At 41.5% G+C, this 23,037-nt stretch overlaps 2 protein-coding genes across 2 annotated transcripts; both read left to right on the forward strand.

Annotated features, from left to right (window-relative positions):
• The first annotated feature begins 321 nt into the window (after positions 1–321).
• Positions 322–12,541, forward strand: rprd2b (regulation of nuclear pre-mRNA domain containing 2b). Its single transcript, XM_077598245.1, is given in 10 exon segments — positions 322–868; positions 5,811–5,940; positions 6,043–6,230; positions 6,369–6,421; positions 6,502–6,628; positions 6,725–6,900; positions 7,038–7,323; positions 7,397–7,645; positions 8,674–8,838; positions 8,922–12,541. Coding segments are annotated over 10 exon segments (3,399 nt in total). The 5' UTR covers positions 322–681; the 3' UTR covers positions 10,760–12,541.
• An 841-nt stretch (positions 12,542–13,382) lies between these two features.
• Positions 13,383–22,086, forward strand: tars2 (threonyl-tRNA synthetase 2, mitochondrial). The gene is made up of 18 exons (XM_077598243.1): positions 13,383–13,622; positions 14,641–14,813; positions 14,902–15,016; positions 15,161–15,282; positions 15,789–15,900; positions 16,102–16,166; positions 16,239–16,317; positions 16,906–17,052; positions 17,229–17,327; positions 17,972–18,141; positions 18,218–18,380; positions 19,376–19,513; positions 19,711–19,788; positions 20,278–20,378; positions 20,686–20,787; positions 20,868–20,940; positions 21,021–21,135; positions 21,215–22,086. Exons 1-18 carry the CDS (start codon positions 13,548–13,550, stop codon positions 21,355–21,357), a joined length of 2,070 nt encoding a protein of 689 aa, XP_077454369.1. The 5' UTR covers positions 13,383–13,547; the 3' UTR covers positions 21,358–22,086.
• Positions 22,087–23,037: the final 951 nt, after the last annotated feature.

Genomic DNA, 23,037 nt, shown 5'->3' on the forward strand with positions numbered 1-23,037 from the left:
ATCAATGCATTTTTACACTTTAAGCAAGTTGTGATTTAACTTTAATTCATATTTTCACTGCAACAGGGAATCAAAGACCCCAAGACTAAATATACAAACTTCTGTAGTATATTTTTCAATCAAAATGTATTCCTTAAAATTTGGAGAACTATTTTTGTTATACAATAACTTAATTTAATATAAAAGATGCTTGCCCAAATTAAGTAGCATACAAATTGCAACTGTAATGGATGAAATAGTAAACGAGTGTCGCCATTTTGTGACGTCATTTATACCTCCACATAAAGTGATATATATATAGTACTAGAACACAGGTGCATGTGCTAATAATTGACGTCTAGGGTAAAGGGGCCAATCTGGAATATTCGCATTTTGATTACTTTATTAATAAAATATCTCCCCGCACTAAGGGTGCTACTTTTGGAAATAGTAGCCTTTAAAGCGTTTCCTCTATCAGAAATATACATGTTTTTACAATTTATTCAGCAAGATTCCTTTCCCCTACGATGTAGATGAGATAGGTGTTGTCTTGTCCTTGAAAAAAATATATGAACGCAACTGCATAAAGTGTCCAGTTTAATTCCACGGTGCAAAAAAAACGACTAAGATGAATTTTAGCCAGCATCATTCTCCTCCATCCTAGCCACGCTCCTTCAACTCAGCCAAGCCAGAGCAGCAAAGATGGCGGCCACTTCTGGAGCTGCGAGCGGCCGCAGCTCTAACGCAGGCTTGGAAGCCACTCTGGATCGCCGCTTTCAAGGAATATCCAACACCATGGAGTCTATCCAGAGCCTCTCCGGCTGGTGCATTGAGAACAAGAAGCAGAGCACCCTTGTCGTTCGCTACTGGATGAAGTGGCTAAAAAAATGTAAGTAGCCCGAACGAGTTCCGGCTAAGCTAAATGAAGGCTAAAATGTGGCCTCAAGCCCATTCAAGTGCGCTTCGGAGGTCCAGGGGATCAAATTGTGCGGAACCCAAAATGGAATTTTGAGGATTTCCATCTTTTCGAGATGATAACAAGGTCGCACTATGTGTCATTAGCCGCTAATTACGGCTAAGTTATTGCTAATGGCTGCGCCTGGTTGAATGCCATCTTGCTGCTAAACAGTCGGGCCTCCAGGTTCAAATAGTTCTTTCTGGACATCAAGATGGTAGCCCACACAAGGTTTAAAATAACAACCATCGCTCTACGAGAAGCTAAAAAAAGCTACGTTTTTGTTTTGTGACGTTTAAGACAAATCATCGCGTGTTCAAATTGTTGTCTCAAAAATTAGATTGACAGTCGTCAATAATGCGTTAGTTTTATTAACTGTTACACTTATCTATGCTCAAATTTTCTCTTTTTGGCTTCGTGTACTTATTTTATTAGATGGAGGATAAATGTACTTTTGTAAAGTGTTCATGAAAGATCAAGGATTTGTTTACATCCATCTGAAAGGAGACTAAGATCGCAATTAAAGTTTACAGACAAAGTCATGTTTATGTATGTATGTTTTTTTTGGCTATGCGATATATTGTTCCTATTTCTTATGCACGTTCTGTTTTAATCTGTAAGATGCTGCAAGATAGTGATGCATCCGGTTTGAGAAACCAACATTATTGCCAAGTTTAGCCTGGGTTTAAAGTGGAATCTTGTGCTGATTGTAAACGACTTTTGGTTCTTTTGGAAAATTAACACAGAGGAACAAGTTGGTTAAATTGCTGCCAACCTATCAAATTGCTGACTGTATTTCTGACCCTTTTAGAATATATTTTTTACTCTTGAGACTAGTGATCGACCCATTATCGGGGCCTATATTTGGACATTTGATGATGAATATTGGCTCCAAATATCAGTTATCGGCCTCTAACTACTAATTATCGTTATCCGTCCTGAAAAAAAAAACATTGGTCAATCACTGCTTGATCCAATAGTTTTTATTAAACACAAAAGTGGTTAGGTATGAATGTGAGGGTGAATGGTTGTTCTTCTTCTGCCCTGCGATTGGCTGGCAACCAACGTGCCCCCTGACTACTGCCCGGAGTTTGTTGCGATAAGCTCAAGCACCCCTGCAACTCTTGCGTGAAAGCGGTATGGAAAATAAATGAATGAAAATCATCATTTCAACGAAAAGATGGATCTTAAATTAGCATACTTGATGTCAAGGTTAGTTTTGTCATCTCTGTTAAATCTCAACAGAAACTGTTTTTAACTGGACGGTGTCTTTGAGTACTACTCCCCAAAATGGTGGTTTGCTGGTTGAAGTGTCATTGCAATCCTGTTTTTTTTTTGCATGTGCTTGTCTGTCCTTCATTACAGTGTCTTTGTGCCTTATTGTGCAGACATGACTTTTTACTACTACACCCATATGGTAGGTACATGCTCCCTTAGCTTGTTATAAAACCACAATTATGAGATCGTTGGTGGGTGCTGATTTATTTATTGTAAACGTGGGCAATGACCATTTTATGTTCTTCTAAATCTATATTATTCATCTTCTAGGTCACTTATAGATTAAGGCCAAATAAAAATATTTCTGGATTGTTGTTGTATATTTGTAATTATTATTTTGTATATTTTGTTGTTGGTAAATGATGAACATGTGCTGAAACAAATCTTTTGATGGACCCAGATTATACCTAAAATATTTCATTATTGGTTTTAAATATCAAGAGATTGTTGTTCAATGGACAAGGATTAAAATCATTCTATTTACTGTCCTGATTCATATGTGAGATTTCATTCAGGTAGTTATAGAGCATTTTCAAAATTAATTTCACTAGCATTTAATCTATTAGGAGTCCTGATTATTTTTAAAGATTGTGCTACTAATAACTGTTTCTGCTAGCTTTTTTACTGAACTGTAGCTGAATTGTGATACCATTATTTTTAACTCATGATTGTTAATTATTTATAGGCAGTATTTATTGAGTGTAAATGTTAGAACACATTGATAATTGCCTTTTCAAAGTTGTTATAACTTCTGGATTTCGGATTGTTGAGTTGTGTGTTTTCAATAAGAAGTATTCTGTTACACACCTCCTCCCCTCTTCTTTTAACACTGTTTAGTTTAACATTTGGAGAAAGGTCAGTATTTTAAAATGTTATCCAGAAGAGTACAAAGCTCATGTAAACACAGGGAGCCATGGTACGGGAGTACAAACCGGTGATTGGAAATCCGCCAGTACGCATGTCGTGGTCTTGGTGTGTCCCGGTGAAGAAGCTCTACGTGTTAAATGTGGGAGCAAAAACATGTCTGTAGTCTTGTTCAATTTACTATCTAAAGTATCTAATCTTATTTAAGTTTAACACAGAAAAAAGACTAACTACTGATGAGTTTTTGTGTTATTGAGAAACTCCTGCGTCTTGCACCCATGCTCCTGTAGCTCTCAAATGATTTACCGACAAGGAGGACATCACATTATGGTGCCCAGGTCCATTTTGTATAATCTAGACGCCCCCCCCCGCCCCCTCCATTTTAAAACATTTAGTTTTACCTATAGCAATATTCTTATTTTCAACAGGCATGAGCACTTTGAATCTGTTGTTTATTGATAACAGAATTAGACATGTACGATTAACGATATATACAACATACAATACAAAAATGAACGTTTTTTTTTCCCATTGCCCATATCACGAAATGCTGAGGTGAATGCATATGATAAAATATTTAACCTTTATGCTTAGGATTTATTAAGTGAGAAAAGACCACGTGCAAAAGAAATAAATAAAACAATGAAAACTAATGAATTATAAGCCCAACACACTCGAAACTACGGTCTTACTAGAAATATATCACTGAAAAAAGCAATAAAACATAATTATAATTCATAAACTGTTTAATAGCCCAGCCGAAGCTTACAATGGTACAGTTAATGAACCTTTCTGGAACTGCATGTTGTTAATGTATTTCACAGTACAACACATTCTAGTGGTCATTAAGTAATGAATCAAGTGCCACAACAGAGGAACACAAACTTGCATATACTACTCTTATTTTGTCCAAAGTAGTAATTCGTCTGCTGTTGCTTTTTTCTTCTTTTCTTGCCTTGTGCCAGACTTCTGGCGAGTTGGGCGCATCTTTTAAAAGGGGAATTTGGCACATAATCAGTAGATTCTGGCTCTTTTTTTCCTTGTAGAATAAATTAGAAGTATAGTCGGCAACTATTTGCTAAGTTTCGCTCACACAGCCATACCAACATGTATGAATCTGAACGAAATTTAAAAATAAAATTGCTATTGGAGAAAAATTGTTTTTTTAACAGTTACAAGCAAAGACCATTTTATAACTTGTTTCAAATATTAACTTCTAGTATTATTTTTGCCATTAAATATATACTTTCGTTGTCTTACCTTGTGAAAAGTGTCCACTGCAAAAGTGTGAATACTAATAATACCATCATTATACCATCGGTCTTCTTTCTTCATCTGTACGTGATAAAATGACACATTCAGTTTACACCCTTTTCTGTTCGTGCAGCTTGCTAGGAACTATAGCTGTTTGTTTTTTTATGCTTTGACGTACACGCACGGTTATTTGCTGTCTGTCATGGGGTGTCTCAATGGCTTTTTGGCACAATTGCAACGTCTACAGTTACTTTGCCATCGAACTGTGTTGACAAATTACAGCCCCTGTTTCCCCATATGCATAAGCTCTTATTTGTTTACGTATGTTATGTTATTTGGGAGTCACTGCAGCGTTGCTGGCAGGCCCTGCGGTTCCTTGTGTGGCCAAGGCGAACACTGAATGGATTGATTGTTGTTGGCTCCAGTTCTGCCAAGGGTTTGCCAAATTTCTAGTGGTGCTTCGCAGGGAATCAGCAAATAAATTACAACTCCCGTCACATCTTCTTTTGGATTCATATTGTTTTATTGCAATTTGGGTTTTGTATAATCACGGACATCGTAAGCAGACCGCCGGCCACGAGCGGCACCGTGGGGTCTATGGAATTATAGTTTTGTGACAATGCTAAAATATTGATAGATGTTGACATTGATATACCCATTGTTTCACTAGTGGAAGAAAAGAAGACAAATTAAGCGTATTTTCCAGACTATAAATTTAACCTTTTTTATAGTTTGGCTTGGCCTAATGGTGTAGACTGTAGAGGTTCACTTGCCTGACTTCGGTGCAGGTAGGCGTGGGCTCGATTCCCGCTGGTATGATTGTGAGTGCTGATGGTCGTTAGTCTCTCTGTCTTCCTTTGGCCCAAAGTCAGCTGGGATAGGCTCTAGCAACCCTTACTGGATGTTTTATTTATTTATTTATTTTTGCTATAACATCGAAATCAAGAACTGGTTACCAATAAAGCTGTCCTGCAGAAATGTAGCAAATTTTGCTTTACTACTAAATTTTCACACCCACTCTGCTTTCTTTCTTTATTTGTGATATATTTAGATTTAAAAAAAGGATGTTCAGAATGTTGTTGAAGTGCCATCACTTATGTCATGTTTTTTTTTACTAAGCATTGTAGAATTTAATAATATAGACTTTGAGTGCCATTTTTTTCTCAATTCCCTCATGCATTTACTCAAAAATCAAATGCATCATGAATGACAATCATCAGTTCTTTGGCCCATCTAAAGGAAAAACATTTACATGTATTGCTGATTCGTTTGTTCTTCTACTCCTTTCTAAAAAGTAATAGATCAACGATACAAGCAACTTTCTTTAATCATTCTGCCACCATGTCCACGTGGGACATCAGAATATCTTCAAAACTAAAAGTTCAACCTGATAAAACACGTCATGAAAATATTATTTCTGGATCATTCCTATTGTACTTGTTTCTATATTTCCCAGTTTTTTTGCATTTCTTTTTTTCAGCCGACAACAGTCACCGTTTGAATCTCTTCTACCTTGCTAATGACGTCATACAGAACTGCAAAAGAAAGAATGCGATTGTTTTCCGTTCTGCCTTTGCTGAGGTTCTCCCAAACGCTACTCTTCTAATCAAGTGAGTGCCTAGCATTTTGGCCATATATTCTTTTATATCTCTTTCCAAATAAATTAAATGTGTGCTGGTGTTTAAACATATTTTGTGTATTTGTGTCGTCAGGGACGTGAAGGTCCGCAAATCGGTGGAAAGGATCTTGTCAATCTGGGAGGAACGCAGTGTGTATCCTGAGGAGCTCATCACTCAATTGAAAAGCAATCTGAACAAGAAGGAAAAGGAGCGTGAGAAGAATAAGGAAAAAGAAAAGGTGAAAGAAAAGGAAAAAGGAAAAGAGTCGCCACCCGTGACTTGTAAGTGTGAAATTTGTCAGCATTTAGCGGCGGGTCACATTGTGAACTTTACGAACTCCTGCACATAGGGTCCACAGTTCACTGTAATGTTTTAGCTAAAGCGCGAGGCTTAATTTTAATGTGATTTTTTAATGCTAGCTCCGGTCAAAACAAAGGCTGCAATCAAGTCCAAGATTGTTGAAGAGTTTACGGTAAGTCTCATGCAATTGTCTGTGCATTTTCTACCGTGATGGAGTGTATCTAAATAATCATGTTCTCTCTTCTTTTTTAGCCCAGTTCCCTAGTAGAGCAGCTGTCCGGATACCAGCAAGCAGTCACAGAAGAGGAGTTTAGGCAGAAGCAGCTGGCCACTCTCAGGTTGGACATTTGCAGCACGGAGGCTCTCAAGAGGCTGAAAGGTTAGAATCCATCCATGGATAGATATTAATGTCATTGTAATATTGACTGGAGTTGTGTCTCACGCCTTTTTGCGCAAACCTTAAAATACCTTTCAGATAAGGCCGGCGGGAACAAGTTTGCCAAGGACTTTGAGGAAGGAAGTCAGAAACTGCAGGAGTTTGTCACCTTCCTGGAGGAGGAGTTGAAGACGGGGCCCCACCTGCTGGAGGCTTTGGGGGACGCTGACATTTTCTACAAGATGCAGTATAAGGAGGTCAAGATTGTAGCTAATGTGAGTGTTTATACTTGACAAGTCATTTTTATGTGGCCAAATTATAAGTATTCGTGGAATACATTCATGCCGGCTATCTAAGTCAATATATATATTTATATATTTTTAATGAAAATGTTTTCTGTCCATCTGCACAGGCATACAGTGCTTTTGCAAACAGAGTGACGAGTCTCAAAAGGAAACTGGACTCCCTCAAAGCGACTTTGCCTGGGCCCGAAGACTCGCCCATCCCCTCACCGTCTGCTGATGCCCCGTCTCCCACTGGCTCTGACTCCCCCCTCCTGGGGTTGGGTGTTACCAGAGCACAGGTGGACCCGGAGTTGGATGGAAAAGCCATGGATGACGGGGACATTCCGAGCGACAGCCGAGAGGACATTGATATGTCTGATGACGAGGCACGCTCGTCTTCAACAATTGGTCAGCCCACACAACAGAATTTAGTTGTACATGTTGGCCTTTCGGTTGACTGTAATGTATTGAAATCCACAACCTTCTGTATGTGAATGAACAGGTGACAGGGCAGGAGAAATTTCCCCTGCAGTAGTCAAGTTAAATGCAGAGTCCAAAACTCCAACCACACCTACAAATTCTTCAAAGGCAAAAACTGCTGCCATGGTAAACCCAGCCACTCCTACTTCTGCTTCACAAACCCCATCCACACCACTGGGAGTCAACATGGCCAAGGTGGACCTGGGAAAAATCAGCTCCATCCTCAGTTCTCTCACAGCTGCCATGAAGAACACAGGTGGGCTTGTTATTTTCTCAACGTCAGAGAAGCTTTTTATCACCATTAAGTTCAGATATAAACAAATATAATCACAAAAGAATAACCTTTATTGTCATTGCACACAGCACAAATACAGAGCAATAAAGCTGAAGAAGGCGGCATGGATTTGAATCCATTTTCCAGTTTTCTGTCGTAGCCAAGGAAATGTGTCAGAAGGGGGTGCTAGACGTCATGGTGTATGTTTTTATAACAGGATAGGTTATTGTATCGTTTTAAAATAATACATTGGCAGCCCAGTGGAGAAGTGGACACATCCGCCTCACGGTTCTGAGACTGAGGGTTCAAACCCCAGAGGGTCCGACTTGTTCTTGTTTGTATAGTTGATAACTGCATTTCAGTGTCTAATACAGGGTTGGGCAAACTTTTCTGCCCGGGGGCCACGTTGACTTTAAAAATTTGACAGGCGGGCCGGGTCAGCACAAGATACGATACATATAAAAACTGCATCCGTTAACAATACATATGAAACATAAACAGAAAAAAGGACTAAAGTATGAACATACTCATCACTCATCTGGGATTTATGGGGTGCTTTCTTGGTTTTCATCAGACTAAAGGTCTGTTCACACACATATGTAGAGCCAAATAACACCAGAATCCTCTGTGCCATCTTCTGGGTGTTTGGAAATTTGGCTGCACTTAATGAAGCCTAAAACTCAGAGACTTTCAGGGAGTTGAACTTGTCACATTGGAGATCAATCAGTTCCAACTGCAACTCCTGTGGAACCGTTTCCGGGTCTTGTGAGAAAGGACATGACACCAGCTGTCAATTTTTCCAAAATCACAAAACCGACGGCAGAATTGCTCATGCAGGTCATCCAATAATTTCCTGTATTTTGACCGCATTAAAAAAATAAAATTAAAATAACAAATATAATAATTTGGACAGTGTCGGCGGGCCGGATTAAAAGGCCTAACGGGCCGTAGTTTGCCCATGTCTGATACCTATTTAATTGGCCTTCTTTCTTGCTCATCTGTCCAAGCAGGTAGCCCCTCATCTCGGCCCTCCCCAGCAAAACCCGTCATGGTTTCAGCCCAATCTATATCTTCCAAAGCCACCCCAACAAGCCCTGCTCTTGCCAGTATTTTGTCACGTGTTGATATTAGCCCAGAAGGAATACTGAGTGCACTGTCTAAAAAAAGCACACCAGGTATAAAAAGCATTCGCACAAAAAGTAAAAAGTAAGAAATGACAAATGGGTCTCTCATTCCCTGTATATTTTTCTTTTTCCAGGATTGTCCTCTCTTCTGCAAACTGTCACAAACTCTGCTCAGCCCACTCGAGCTTCCCCAGAAGCAGCAGCATCATCGGCAAAGATTTCTAAAACTAAACCCACGTTGGGGAAAAGCCTCAAGCGGGACACGCCTGGCAGGAACAGAGTCTGGGAGAAGAACCGTCAGCTGTCTCTGTCCCCCCCACCCCCTCCTCCCCGCGTCCCCCCCATTCTCACTTCTCCCAGCCTCGATTCTAAAATCAACAGTTTCTTACAGGGTAATCCAGGTTTTAGCCTAGCCCTAGGCGACTCCAGTCCAGATGGCGTGGACGGGACCCCGGTGAGGGATGAGGCTGCCGGGACCCCCACCCAAGACGAGATCATGGATGCTCCTGGAAGTGGTCCCGAATCTTTGGGCTCTTCAGGTGGCAACAATCTTTCGCCAACGGCATATCGCAGCGAGCCCTGGGACGCCGTGATCACGTCATCTGGAAGTAACAATGACAGCGACTTGACCCCCTCCCGCTATGGAGTGGTGAAAAAATGCGATGATGCCAAGAGCGTGAGGAAACAGCTGACCTCTGGCCACAGTGGTGACCTCATGAAAGCTACGAAAGATGCACAGCAAAGTCAGGGTATTAACGCAAGAGTGAAGGGAGAGCGCAGGCTCACCGCAGACTCTCGAAAAGCTAGAGGAGGCTCAGAAGAAGCTCAGAGTGGAAAAAGAGACGATAAGCCCGAAGCGCGATCGTCCCCAGGTAGGGAGAAAAAAGACGGTGGTGGGTACCATCGCATCGAAACCCTAGTTTCACCCTGTACCGAGGGTGCGCCCATTCAGACGGTGGGCTATTCCAACCAGCCCCTGGCAGGAGAGCGAATCAAGACGGTGGAGAGCATACGTGTGATTGGCCGAGACACTCGGCGAGGGGGAGGAGCTGCCTCTCGTCCCGGGACGTCAATGTGGTACGAAGAAGAAGAATACATGGAAGCTCATTCGGCCTCCCCCCATGCGGTACCCCAGCCGCATAGCATTGGACTGGGAGGCAGTGTGGACATGTCCGCCCCCTTGCTGCCCCCACATCATCTTCTCGGTCACCCACCTCCCCCCCTCCCAATGCCTCACCCTCTCCCTCCCCCACCTCATAACCATTTTCAAATGCTTTACCATGCTGAGGGTGTCCAAGCACCTCCCCCTTCTCACCTCCTTCACCCAGCTCTACCACCAGCTCATTTCTTTGGTGCTCCCCCCGCCATCCGTCCACCTCCCCCACCTCCCATGTCGCCCACACTGTCTCCATCTTTGCCCCCGGGAGTCATGGTAGGGGGACTTTTAGTACCCGTCGACCGGATGCAGGGTGGCCCTCTCCCAGAGCGAGGGGGCCACAGGGGCAACAGGTCCTCCCCTCGCCCGCTCATGTCATTACTAGGTGATTCTCCCAAACTGCCACGTCCCGGCACGGTAAAAGAGCCCTTTGCCGCCCACCACACGCCTCCAATCCACCGCCCAGGTGCCCCCGGCGCACCTCCACCCCTGCTGGGCCGAGTGAAGGAGCACCCTCCGGCCACGTCACCTACGACACCCAATTCTTCCCCGGGAGTCCCCTGCACGCCGGCTCCCGGGCAGCCCCCCGCTAGTCCTCCAAGTCAGCCCCGCAACCAAGCTCCCAGCCCCGTTCCCCTCCTGGCGCTACCTACCCAAAGACCCCCCTTGCTCTCTAGCCACCACCTCTCTCGACACTTTACCCAAGATAATAACCAAGGCGGCGGGAGGTTCCGGGGCAACAAGCGTGCCGGCCCTCCCTTCGCAGGTGGCCCCTTTCACGGGCAGAAGAGACCCTTCCAACCACCACGCTTCTGAAGTGGTCAGCTGTGACGTGCTGAGAGGCGGGAGCGGAGCGCAAGCTGCAACGCTAGCCTAAACCCACCACCATGTGTGTTTTCCTTGCTGGTATGAGCCTAGGTATATTTACATACTTTGAAATCGTAACCCTTTTGTGTAAATAGTCAGTCAATTAAATGTTGAAAAACTAGTTAGTCCACAGTGTTGTATCAGCTGTTGTCCAGACTCAGTTTGGCATCTTCAGCGCACGTTAGGAGTCAAGAGCCAACAAGCATAGATGCGACAAATTCTTACAAATTTCCTTACCGATGTCAGACGTTTCATCAGAGCGTTAGCTGTCTCACTACATAGGAAGAAAATGTTACATGATCCAAGTTATGAAACATGATCCAAAGTCCATTTTTCCTCTCTGAACGCATGAATGTGTGCACTGTCCTACAGCGAGCGGTGTTTGAAGAGATTTCCTGATGTAAATAACCCTTGTCCTCTTACACTAGAAGTTTTCTCTTCTTGCTTGTCCCCCCCCACCGACTTTGTAATTCTAAGCTTGTAAATATAAATGAGTGACTGACTGTTTTCCCCCCTCTTCAAGCTCTTGTAAATGATGCTCAGTGCTGCAGCTTGTCTTTTATTGTTATTGAGGCCGGGGAAAAGATCACATAGGACCGAATTTCTGTTTTTATTTGCTTTTTTTATTAATTGATCGCCTGGAAAAGTGGAGCTAATTCTGTATTTAATTAGGGATGGGCATACTACTTTACTGTTTTCCGGTCTAAAAGACACCAATGTCTCACTCAATGACCCCCAAATATTTGACCCTGTAACACGAAGGTTTTACGTCCTGGTAAAAGTCATTTTAATATTTTAAGTCTGTGTAGTAAAATGCTCATCCCTAATTTTAAAGTGTTTGTTTTGCAGGCTGCGTTTCAGTTTAGCATCTCGGTTGGAGAGCATTTATTGGGTTCTGCGAGTACTTTGAGAAGCTCCTGCATGTCCTGACTTGAATAAAATCCACAGTTTGAATTAAAGTGGGGCGTTAGGGATTATCATAATCGGTTTTGAATAAATAGCGCTTTGTAGTTAATGTGCTCATCTTTTTCTTACAAAAAAAAGGAACCAAGTCAACTTCTATCTGTGGACTGTCAAGGTAGAGTAGAAAACATAAACATGTGGCAGCATCACAGTAGATGATGAAACACAATTGCACTAAGGATTGCTCTGACTACTGTTTGTTTCAATACTTGAGCTGCAATATTGCTCTCTTCTCTTCACTGTCTTTAATGTCGTCTGCTTTTTGCAAGTCTGTGCACTCGCAATTTTGTTCACCTGAAATGAGCAGTCCGAAGAAATAGGGAATAAAAAGGCAACTGGCCTTTCTTCCCACTGTTGGTTTTTAGGCTCCCAGCACTTCCCTGGCATTTTTATTACGCTAACAAAATAGTAGAATGACAGTGTGCTCAAGTGGAAGATTTTTTTTTCTTTGTTTGTCTCGCCACATTTTCATGCTGCAGTTGTATTGTTTAGTTTACAAAACGTTCAATTCAAGGCCCCCCTACTTTGCAGTGTATTAAAGAAATGTCCCTGGCCATTATATGCAGGAACATGGTTTATATTCTCTTTCACTAATGTCACATATAAGTAATGTCTTGTTCTATAACCTCAGTTTAGCTATTTCTGTCCCACTCTGTTCAACTGTCACTTCAGTAATGTTTTTCCATTATTAGTGTCTAATTCGAGTTATACATGCATGCCCTTGTTTTTTTCCCCATCAATTCAGTTGATAAACATCAAGTCCCCCTGTTTCATAGTATGTATAATGTTACGTAAATAATCTATTTGAAACCAATGGGTTATTTTGAGATCAGTTATTGCTAGTATTCAGGTGTTCTGTACATTTTTTACAAAATTATTCTTTGAAAAAGCCGATCACGTTTAGAAAATATTACTCTTTTCATCGCCACACGTGAAATAATACTAAAGGGGTAATGTGTTACTCGTTCGCTATCCATAGTTATTTATTATTATTATAACATTATTTGAAATAATACCAAGCATTTATTTTCAGGTCAGTTTAATACCTCAGAAAATGTTCATTATCACCTCTTTACTACACACTTTAAATAAACCTAAGAATAGTTATAGTTTATTTTAATGTTTGACCACGTATAAGCCTGATAAAGACCTCTTGTATTCAATGCTGATGCCCAAGTAATCCTGGGAATACACATTACCCAAACCCGAACGCTTTGAAGCAGCTTTGGCGTCACCGTGTGGTCAAAATGGGGTACAACAAATCATATGGCCCCAACCACACGAGTTAAATAACCCCCCGAGCCATTTAGGAATATTCCATTCATTGTTGTACTTAAATTGCCTTCTTCCTGAGTTATTCTGCAATAATTAATCGTTCAAAAAGGAAATTCGTGTAAGTACACGGGTGTATTTTCCCCTAAAACTCATTTACGATTCTGTATCCGTTAACAAAGCCTAAAATTGCATGTTATGATTAGAGAGAAAAAGAAATATGCAAACGTGGTTTTCTTTGTTTTCTTTTTATCTATACATCTTGGTACAAACTATAATGGTGGCGTTGATTTAAGACGTTTCATTAAAAATGGAATTATATCTGCGCAGCGTCTAGTCAGTGGTCCGTTTTCATTCCCCCTTACGCACGTTGCGACGTCACGGCGTCAGTGGCCGTCTTGTTCCGGCATCATGGCCGCGCTCGACTAGATTCGAGAAAATTGTGTGTTCTTGTATTTTGAGGACATGAGGGTAAACAGTTGTCCGCTTTCGTGGTTTTGAGATGACGGTCACTCATCTATGTCGGTTGCTCGGCCGACATTCGATCGCCGCTCGCGCCTTCAGGAAGTACAGCCAGGTGCGGAAGTGTTTGATTCCCCTGCTGTTAGCATGTTAGGCTAACGTTAGCATGCAGTCAGGTTGTGATGTCATGCATGTGCGCAGTGTTGGGACTTGATTCATGTTTTCATGTGTATGTCAAGGCGATCTTAAAAAATGCTAATTTCAGACTTAGAAGAGGCCTGGGGGAAAATTACTTTGATTTAAATTGAGGCAAACATTTGGACAGTCATACAACACCATGGATGTAAACATGGACATACTACTATAACACAAGATGCCTCATTTTTTTGATTCTGCTACTACCCTTAAGTAAACAGTGCATTTGGTTTGAACAGTCGTGCTATTTTTATGCCCAGGAATGCTATTCACTGAGGCACACGTCTTATGTGATGATGGAAAAAGGGTATTGTTAGTCCTTTACATCCAGAAATAGTTGCACATTAACAAGCCAAATATTCGTGATGTATTAATGCTTTATACAGATTCTGACCTTTAGTCAGATCTGCATTCTTTGCACCTTTAAGAACAGGTGTAGATTTTTTTAAAAAGGAGTATCAGCAAGGATTTTTGTTCCATATACGTACTGCCTTTTTTTAAAAAAATGTTTTTGATTGAGCAGTTTTCTTTTTTTGGGACTTAGTTTCCTACTGCAAAATGTATAGCCTTTCAAATAACTTTTCATAGATGGGCCAAACCAACTCAACACACAGTCATTCCTTATAGATGTATTACAGTAATTACCACTGAGCTACTGTAAATGAATTATGTTTAGGGCAAGTGTTTATCCAATATTTATACTATGTTCTATGTCCATAGAGTCTAGTGGAACATAGTCAAGCTGCAAGCTACTGTATTTGTGTTCCCTCTTATGTTAGTGCAGAGAATAATACATCATGAACAGACTTTATATCCTGTGGTTTTATGGATGAGTTGAGGAATTAGCCATTACAAATTAGGAGAATTTAATGTTAAATTCAAACTGTTCTCTGATTTCTCTATGTCATCCTGCTAACATCTGTATGTCCTCTCTTTAGGCGTGCCCGAAGTTGCCAGAGAGAGTGCAAGTCTTTGAAGCACTCCGAGAGCAAAAAGAGAAGAGGAAAATTGAAGCTTCGGAAAAGCACCTCAGCATCCACGTAGGTGATGGCCGGATTGTGAAGGGAACGGCTGGGGTCACAACGCCGCTATCTATTTCTCAGAGTATTCGGTAAATGCTCAAACATTATGAAAAATGCAATTATTTATGCAATTATTTTTTTGTATAAATGACTTATTGATGTCATTTTCTCTTGCAGCAAGAAAGGTGCCTTGGTGAGTAAGGTGAATGGGGAGCTGTGGGACCTTGGGCGCCCTCTAGAGGTTGACTGTCAACTGCAACTTCTTGGCTTTGACTCGCTTGAGGGAAAACAGGTAATCTTTTAGTCATTTTATAGTTACGGTACAGACTTGTTTCTGTCTTTACATATTCACTCAAACCATGAGTGGAATGTATTTTTTGCGTGGAGTCATATATGAAATAGTGTTGCCCTCAAATGGAAACCTGTTGTTTTCTAGGCAGCATGGCGAACAGGCGCATTTGTGCTCGGTGGAGTTCTGCACAGGGAGTTTGGTGCCAGAGTTTGTCGTGAGGGAGCGTCGGAGTTCGGACTTTACTCTGACCACGTGTTGGAGAGCAGGTGAGACACTGGTCTCGTATTTGGGATGCAAAAACGTGAGCATAGAGCTGCCCAATGGTATATTTTGTCTCATTTTTATGAGTAAAAGCAAACATCTGACCCAGGGTGCGTAAACCTTTTTCATCCATTTTGGTTTTGCATCCCATTTGACAACAGTGATTGATAGTGATTAAAATTGAGTCATTTTTTTGTGACCTCAAAGCTGTGTTTTCATTGAATTGTTGTCCAGCCTCAAGGGTGTTTTAGTTTAGGATTTATATGTATCGCACAGTAGGCTTGTTGTCTGTAATTCATCTCAAGTGAGTTGCATATTCCTTAAATCAGTTTTGCCCAAGAAAGTTTCTTTACATATCATCAACACCCCAACTCGTTATCAAATTTGCTGGTGTCCTGACCTACTTTCATTCCCCTTTTGAAATAGGAGCGCATCTTTTGGATTCCTCATTCCTTTATGAAATATCTGTTTGGCTTTTAATGTTCCACCTGCATCCTTTCTTCTCTGACAGCACCACAGTGTCTTTGAATTATGTGGAGAAGAGATGCAAGGAAGCCGCTGCCCTCAAGCTCCCTTTGACCAGGCTGGAACTTGACGCAAAAGAGATCAATGAGCTCCTGCAGGTTCAATACTTTTACGTGCTATAATTAGTCAGCCGTCCATCATCCTTTAATGACAAATGAACACCATCATTCAAAATACATTTTCATTACCAGAGATGTACTTTACTTCATTCCAAAATGCCCTGCCCCCAAAAAATCCAAAATATATATATTTTGCATCTGTTATAACCTGCAACGTAAGACTTTTGTGTGGATTTTTAGGATGACCTTCTCAGATTGCGGCTTGCTCAGGAGCAGATGAATGGCCCCACTGCTACAGTGTACAGGCACGTGCACAATGGCATTTTAACTGTACCGCAAGTATTTTTACAATCTTGCTTTTTTTTTTTTTTAAACAGGTGTGGAGACATCATAGGTTTCTGTAATGGCCCCCTCCTTCCACACACTGCCTTGCTCAGGGTGTTCAAGATGCTGCAGGTATGTATGTTAGTTTTTTTTTTATAGTGATAAAGTTTGTAATCTACTCTTGACTTTGCCTTTTTTGATTTCTTTATTTCATCCAGCAACTGTGATAATTTGTGTGTGTGGGCAGTATAACATCTGCCTATATTTTAATGTTTTTTTTAATAGTAATACGCCTATATAGCTAGCCACCTATATTTCATCTAGTACAGTGTGGAGATTTGCTGGTCTGTAAACTGTTTATTAAGGCCTCATGCATGCAGAGGGCTTAATGCTGCTGTGTGAATGGAATGATCCTCGTGGTTATTGATCCATGAGGTTTTTCCCATACTGGACTGGCCTGTCACTGTGCAGACTGCGATTCCATGGCAGCAGCAGCAGGATGTTTTTTTGTTAGAGCCAGTTTCCTGGCCTTCGGGTTTTATACACACACACGCACATTGTGCCTTGCATCAGAAGCTCTGTGACTCTGTGTGCATCGCTTCGCCCTTTCTCTTTAGACTGTGTTCGCTTCCGCTCCTTTTTCCATCTCTTTATACACTCGTTACATCAACGTCAATGATAACGCTTTGTCTGGATGTCTGCCCCCTCGCCCCCACACAGCTTTCAACCCTTACCCTGGCCGATCAAAGCGAGTGCCCGGGTTTGATGCGTCTCTTTGGGGTGGCCTTTCCCAGTGAGAAGGATAAGGATGAATGGGAAAGGGAGCAAGAAGAGGCTCGCAGGAGGGACCACAGGCGTATTGGCACGGTAATAACACTCACTTGGGGTGATCGGTCAAAGCAAATAAGACCAATGAATTTCCTTGAGAAAGGTTAATCAATCACATATCATTGGAACCATAACTCATTGCATTCCATTGACAATTATAGATGTCCAATTCTTTTAAGATGCCTGTGAAAGCTCATGTTTGTATTCTTTGACAGGACCAAGAGTTGTTCTTCTTCAATGACGTCAGTCCCGGAAGCTGTTTCTTCCTCCCTAAAGGAGCCCATGTGTACAACACCCTCACTGATTTCATCAAGGTGAGTTTTTTTTGGGCTGTATTTGCTGCAAATAATGCAAATTTGGACTATGGTGTGAATTCCATGTAATTTTCCAAATCAAAAAGAGCATACAAAAATTCAGGGACATCGTTTTTTTAATGGAAAAATAATGTTTTTCCAAGTTTGACGAGAAGAGCCATATACCCAATCAGCAGCCATATGTTTTTTGAAGGTTCTTCCCGCGAAAAAAGTCCCAATTTAATCTATCCCCAATTCATATATGTAATATATTCATGGTTGATAGATGTAACAATCTGGTGAGCTGGCTTGACCTTCAGGGGAACATGAGTGGCACCGTGAATTAAAAAATGAAACAAAAATTTCAAAATAAATGAATATAATATAAAATTGATATAAATAACTATTGCAAAGACTCATTTTAGAAGACACATTTATTTGATTCAGTATTTACTCTTTTTTTTGCACTCTTGGCCCTCCATGTGCGATGTTGTGCAGGGGTATCAAACACGCTCTTTCTGAACAACACGTCCCTAAGGGTGTTTTTGTTTTCCATCAAGTCAGGATATTGCGCTCATTAGTATCCATTTATTGCTGTACTGCGACAGTCTTAGCACATCCTTGCACTCTTTTTGACATACACGCATCCTTCCTCCCTCTTCCAGAGTGAGTACCGACGACGAGGCTTCGCCGAGGTAATCACCCCGACTTTGTACAGCACTGCACTGTGGGAACGCTCGGGCCACTGGGAGCACTACAGTGACAACATGTTCACCGTGACCTCGGAGGGCTCGCAGACCTACGCGCTCAAGCCCATGAACTGCCCCGCCCACTGGTACGTGCACGCCCACATAGGCACCCGCACGTATAGTACAATATTAACAGGGTTTTGATTTCCCTCTCTCTTGCAGTCTGATGTTCGAGCAGCGCTTGCGCTCGTGGCGGGAGCTTCCTCTGCGCTGGGCCGACTTCGGGGCGCTGCATCGCAACGAGCTCTCCGGCGCGCTGGGTGGTCTCACCAGGGTTCGCCGCTTCTGTCAAGACGATGCCCACATCTTCTGCGCCCCTGAGCAGGTACACATGAAAACATATTCAACTACCATCAACACACTGCTTTGATATTGGTACCTTGGCTATTTATTTGCCTGGGGATGTCTAATTTCACTTTATTTGCATAAGAATTGTTCATCAAAAGGTTTAGAGATGCATGCCTTTGAAAGTGTTACTTTTTTCTCCCTATTTGAGTCACTTATGTAAGTGGAATTATCATAATGCCACAGTTAATATCAACACCAGCCTCCATGAAATAGGAAGTAGCATTATAAACAAGTGAGGGTCCACTAATTTTTCCGTTCCTTTTAACAGCCAGGTTTCACTAACAACAAAGGAAAAAAGTTGTGTGTTCGAAATTTTCATTGTAATCAGTGGCCCACTTTTATGGGAATATTTTCCCATAAGATATTTAAAAAAACTAAAAAAATAGATTCTTAATTGAAATTTAACATTATAATGTCTATCCTTCAGTTGGGGAATAGACATAAATACATGCCATTAAAAATACTTTAACAACATTTTATAAATGATCTGTTTATGATTTTTTTTCCCCTTGCAATAAAATATAGAGCCCTAATATCATTATGACAATTGCTTGAATAACAAATTAAATGTTGGCACAGTAGATGGTGTTCCACACAGGCTTTTCTTTCCTAATACAACTTGTAAATGGAGCACACGTGGGACCATATTACAGTGATTAGACGGGGCACACTAATAATTCCAACGACATTCCAGCTTCATGAATGAGCAGCTTTGTCCCGATCCAACCTTACACCTCAATATGTATGTAATCCTGGTCCCCCACAAAGTTCCCATGGCGATGCGAGTCCACCAGAACCCCGCCATGTGGGTCTCCTGCCGGCTCGCATCACCACGCTAACCTCTCAAATACCATTTTAATGTCTGCAGCCAGTGGGTGTCACAAGTGTGTGGAATCCGACCCCTAAATGTGTGTCTATTAACTTTGTGTCCTCCTTTTGCCCTCCTATTCTTTCTTCCTTCATTCCCCACAGCTGGAAGGCGAGATTGTGGCTTGTTTGGACTTTGTAAGGAGCGTTTATCACGTGTTTGGGTTTTCCTTCCATTGCCTTCTGTCGACACGTCCCACTCCTTGCCTCGGGGAGCCGGAGCAGTGGGACCACGCCGAGCAGGTATGCACTCATTGTACCTTATGTGAACTCTTCACTCCAGTGAAACAAGCATGGACCACTTAAACAGTCTGGTTGAACTCTCCCTTATCAAGCTTCTGTGTAGATGTTTATCTCAAAGCAGCAATTAAAGCTGATTGAATTGAGGATGGTTAAATGCACACACACCCTCACAGGGCTGTTTTTGTTTGTGTGTGCAGCAGTTGGAGCGGAGCCTTCAGCAGTTTGGCGAGCGCTGGGAGTTGAACCCAGGAGACGGAGCCTTCTACGGGCCAAAGGTGAGGGAGCCTGTCAGTCAATCAATTAGGGGTTCACGTTGGGAAGCAGTCGAGACGTCTCTTAAAAATAGCCAAGTCTCTTTAAGTCGAGCGTATTTATTTGTATTGGCAAGAAAATACGTGTCTGAAAATATTTAAGTGCTACAGTCATTTTGTGTTTTCTTTTGGAAGCTTTCAGCGGTTGGCTTAGTGTCTCGACTTAGAAGTGGTTCTGAGAGTTGAAAGCTCAGGTGTACATACAGAGAGTTGAGGCAGGTCAACTCGGGGTACGCTTCAACAAACATAAATACGCTCCAAAAGCAAACATTACGCTCTCCCGTCCAGCTGCGCGTGTCTAAGTAGCAATTAGCGATACGCGAGCCTGCCTGGTGGTGGCTTGTTCCATGAGTATGTCCATCCAGAAAAATAAAAAATGCAATTTCTAATGCACCTGTGAGGCGTGTCTGAAGTAGCATATCCCGTTCTTATAGTTTTAATGGGTGGTTGCAGATTGACATCCAAATCAGAGATGCTATTGGCCGACAGCACCAGTGCGCCACCATCCAGTTGGACTTTCAGCTGCCCATCAGATTTGATCTTCAGTATGTGGGGTAAGTTCTGTATTCTGGCTATCATGTACTGTTGAACTTGTGAAATCAAACTCAAATGTGCCATTTTGACATGTATTTGTCGTACGACGTCATTGAAGTATAACTAAGATTGTTTTTCACATTTTTTTTCTCGATTCTATATTATTTTTGGTCACTGATGGCAAATTTGCCCTTAGTTTTTTTTCTGTGTCTTCACATTTAAGACAGCTCACTTTTCTGGGACGAAGCGCTTCTAAATTATTCTCATTTAATAGCCACACTTCATTATGACAGACATGAGCCATCTTACTTTTCCTGTTGAACTCAGGCAAGATGGCCAGTCACATCGGCCCGTGATGATCCACCGTGCCGTTCTGGGATCGCTGGAGAGGATGATTGCCATCTTGGCTGAAAACTTTGGAGGGAAATGGTGAGAACAAATGAGACTCGAGTTGTCCTTCTGAGCTAATTAAAAAGACGATTGATTTCTTATTTTTTTCTCTTTCACAGGCCTCTCTGGTTGTCTCCGGCCCAGATCATGGTTATCCCTGTTGAGAATAGCTGTGTGTCAGCTGCCAAACAGGTGAGTCACAAGTTTATCTTATCTCACTAATGTTTTCTTTGGGGTAAAACACTGATTCAATGTTTGTGTTCTCTCCAAAGGTGGTTCAGCGTTTTCATGAAGCTGGCTTCATGGTTGATTTGAATGAAGACAGTGGTGCCACGTTAAATAAGAAGATTCGCGCTGCTCAGCTAGCGCAGTACAACTACACATTTGGTAAAGTTCCCTCACATCACGGCCTTATTTATACATTCTTTTCAAGCCTTGCTTTTTCTGATAAACATTTTGCTTCCAGTGGTGGGAGATCAGGAGCGTGAGAGCGGCACGGTGAATGTTCGGAGTCGAGGAGGACAACAGTTGGGCAGGAGGCCCGTGGAGGAGGTTCTGGTGAGCCTCACGCAAATACGAGACACCAGGAAAAACCAAGACAACTTTTAAAGGAACATTACAACGTGAAATTACACAAGTGGACTACACAGAAAGGCAATGTGTTGTCATTGACTTCACTGTCGTCAAAATACTACTAACGGACCTGTTTTGCTTAGAATGCAAATTCAGATGATTGAAATAGGACGCAAAAATGGGGTGAAAATGCTATACAATCCTTTTTAATAATTTAGTGAAAGAGGGGAGTGCTTGTCTACCCATTAAGTGGGAATTTAAATGTATTCACCAGTCTTTTTTTTCAGCTAAATGTTTCCATACAGCCAAAAACAATAAGATAGGAAGAAGGAAGATGGGACAGAGTTGGGTGTGACAGGGCACTGTGAGTGTAAGCATTGCTGCACAGAGTCATATTTTGAATTCAGTCTATTTATCATTGATAGTTCTGTGCTTGCAAAACCGCAAATTCTCATTCATCATGGTCGTGAAGGTTGAGCAGCATCAGATAAAGTTGCCTTTCAAAAAGAGGCTCATTTTAGCAGGGCAAATAATCAGGTTTAATTCTTAATCCCTAGTATATTTTGATGATATCATGTCACAAAAATGTTTTTAGGTCACTCGGGAGAAGTTTTTTTTATATGATATGTCTATTAACCATCTGCAAACTATTTGCGTCTCTCAGGACACTTCTGTAATGCAACCATATTCATTTTGCGTGCTGCCTGCCCTTCAGCTGGGGAAAAAAAGGCCAGCTTCAATTTACAATAAAAGTACTCAAGTTTATTCAGTCTATTTAATGTTGCTTACTCGTAAATCTCAATGCTATTGTGAGGTCACTGTGATGTGTTCACTAAATATGTCCCCCCCCTTCTCTCAACCTCGCTTGGGGATGTGTCTTGCTGTGAGAATAGAGCACTGGCTTACCTTTAAAAGTGTGGAAGAAAGGGAGGATGCGGAGGAGGATTTGACTAAAATAGGAGTTGGAGCAGCAACAGCAGTGTGTTTTGGTGGAAACTGCCAAGTGAAGGTAAAGGTCAAAATGATTGAATGTGTCGTTCCTTTTTTTTTAATTAAAGAGAGGGTGACAGGATGGAAAAGACATGTGTCACAACACGAGGGTGGACAATTGGAACAGCTTTTTAACAAAAGCCCGCTGTGGAAAAATCTGAAATCTGCAGTGTGTTTGTATGATTTATTCTTCCGGAGCGGAAAGGATCAAAATTTCTAGGACACCTGAAGAATTTGGCCTTGGCCTGACTTGGGTCCAGCTCAGTACAACAGACTCATTTTAGGGAGTCTTTTAAATTTGACAGAAAGACCGTGAGAAGTTCTGATTATTATTATTATTATTATTAACTGTTAATTGTAAAGTGCATTACTTTAATATTTCTTCCTGCACAAACTCAGAATTTTTTTTACTGTTTAACTGTTAATTGTAACATTTGCATTACTTTAATATTCCTTAATGCAATGTAACACATTGGCTTATACTTTTCCTAAACCATAATAACTAAGGGAAAACATTTTTTCATTTATTATGGAAGCATATTTGACTATACTTTGATTAGTTAGCACTATATTGTAATTTTGGCATGAATTCTGGTATTTTGCTTTCTTATCCAGCTGTCTGCTTCCATGAAACTCAACATTTTGACAAATGGTGTTGAGACATGTTCTCCATTTTCAGGTTTTAGGGATTTTTTTTTTCTTTCTCTGGCTTCACGCACCTCGGGG

This window comes from Stigmatopora argus, chromosome 4, assembly GCF_051989625.1.
Source record: "Stigmatopora argus isolate UIUO_Sarg chromosome 4, RoL_Sarg_1.0, whole genome shotgun sequence".
Lineage (NCBI taxonomy): Eukaryota > Metazoa > Chordata > Actinopteri > Syngnathiformes > Syngnathidae > Stigmatopora > Stigmatopora argus.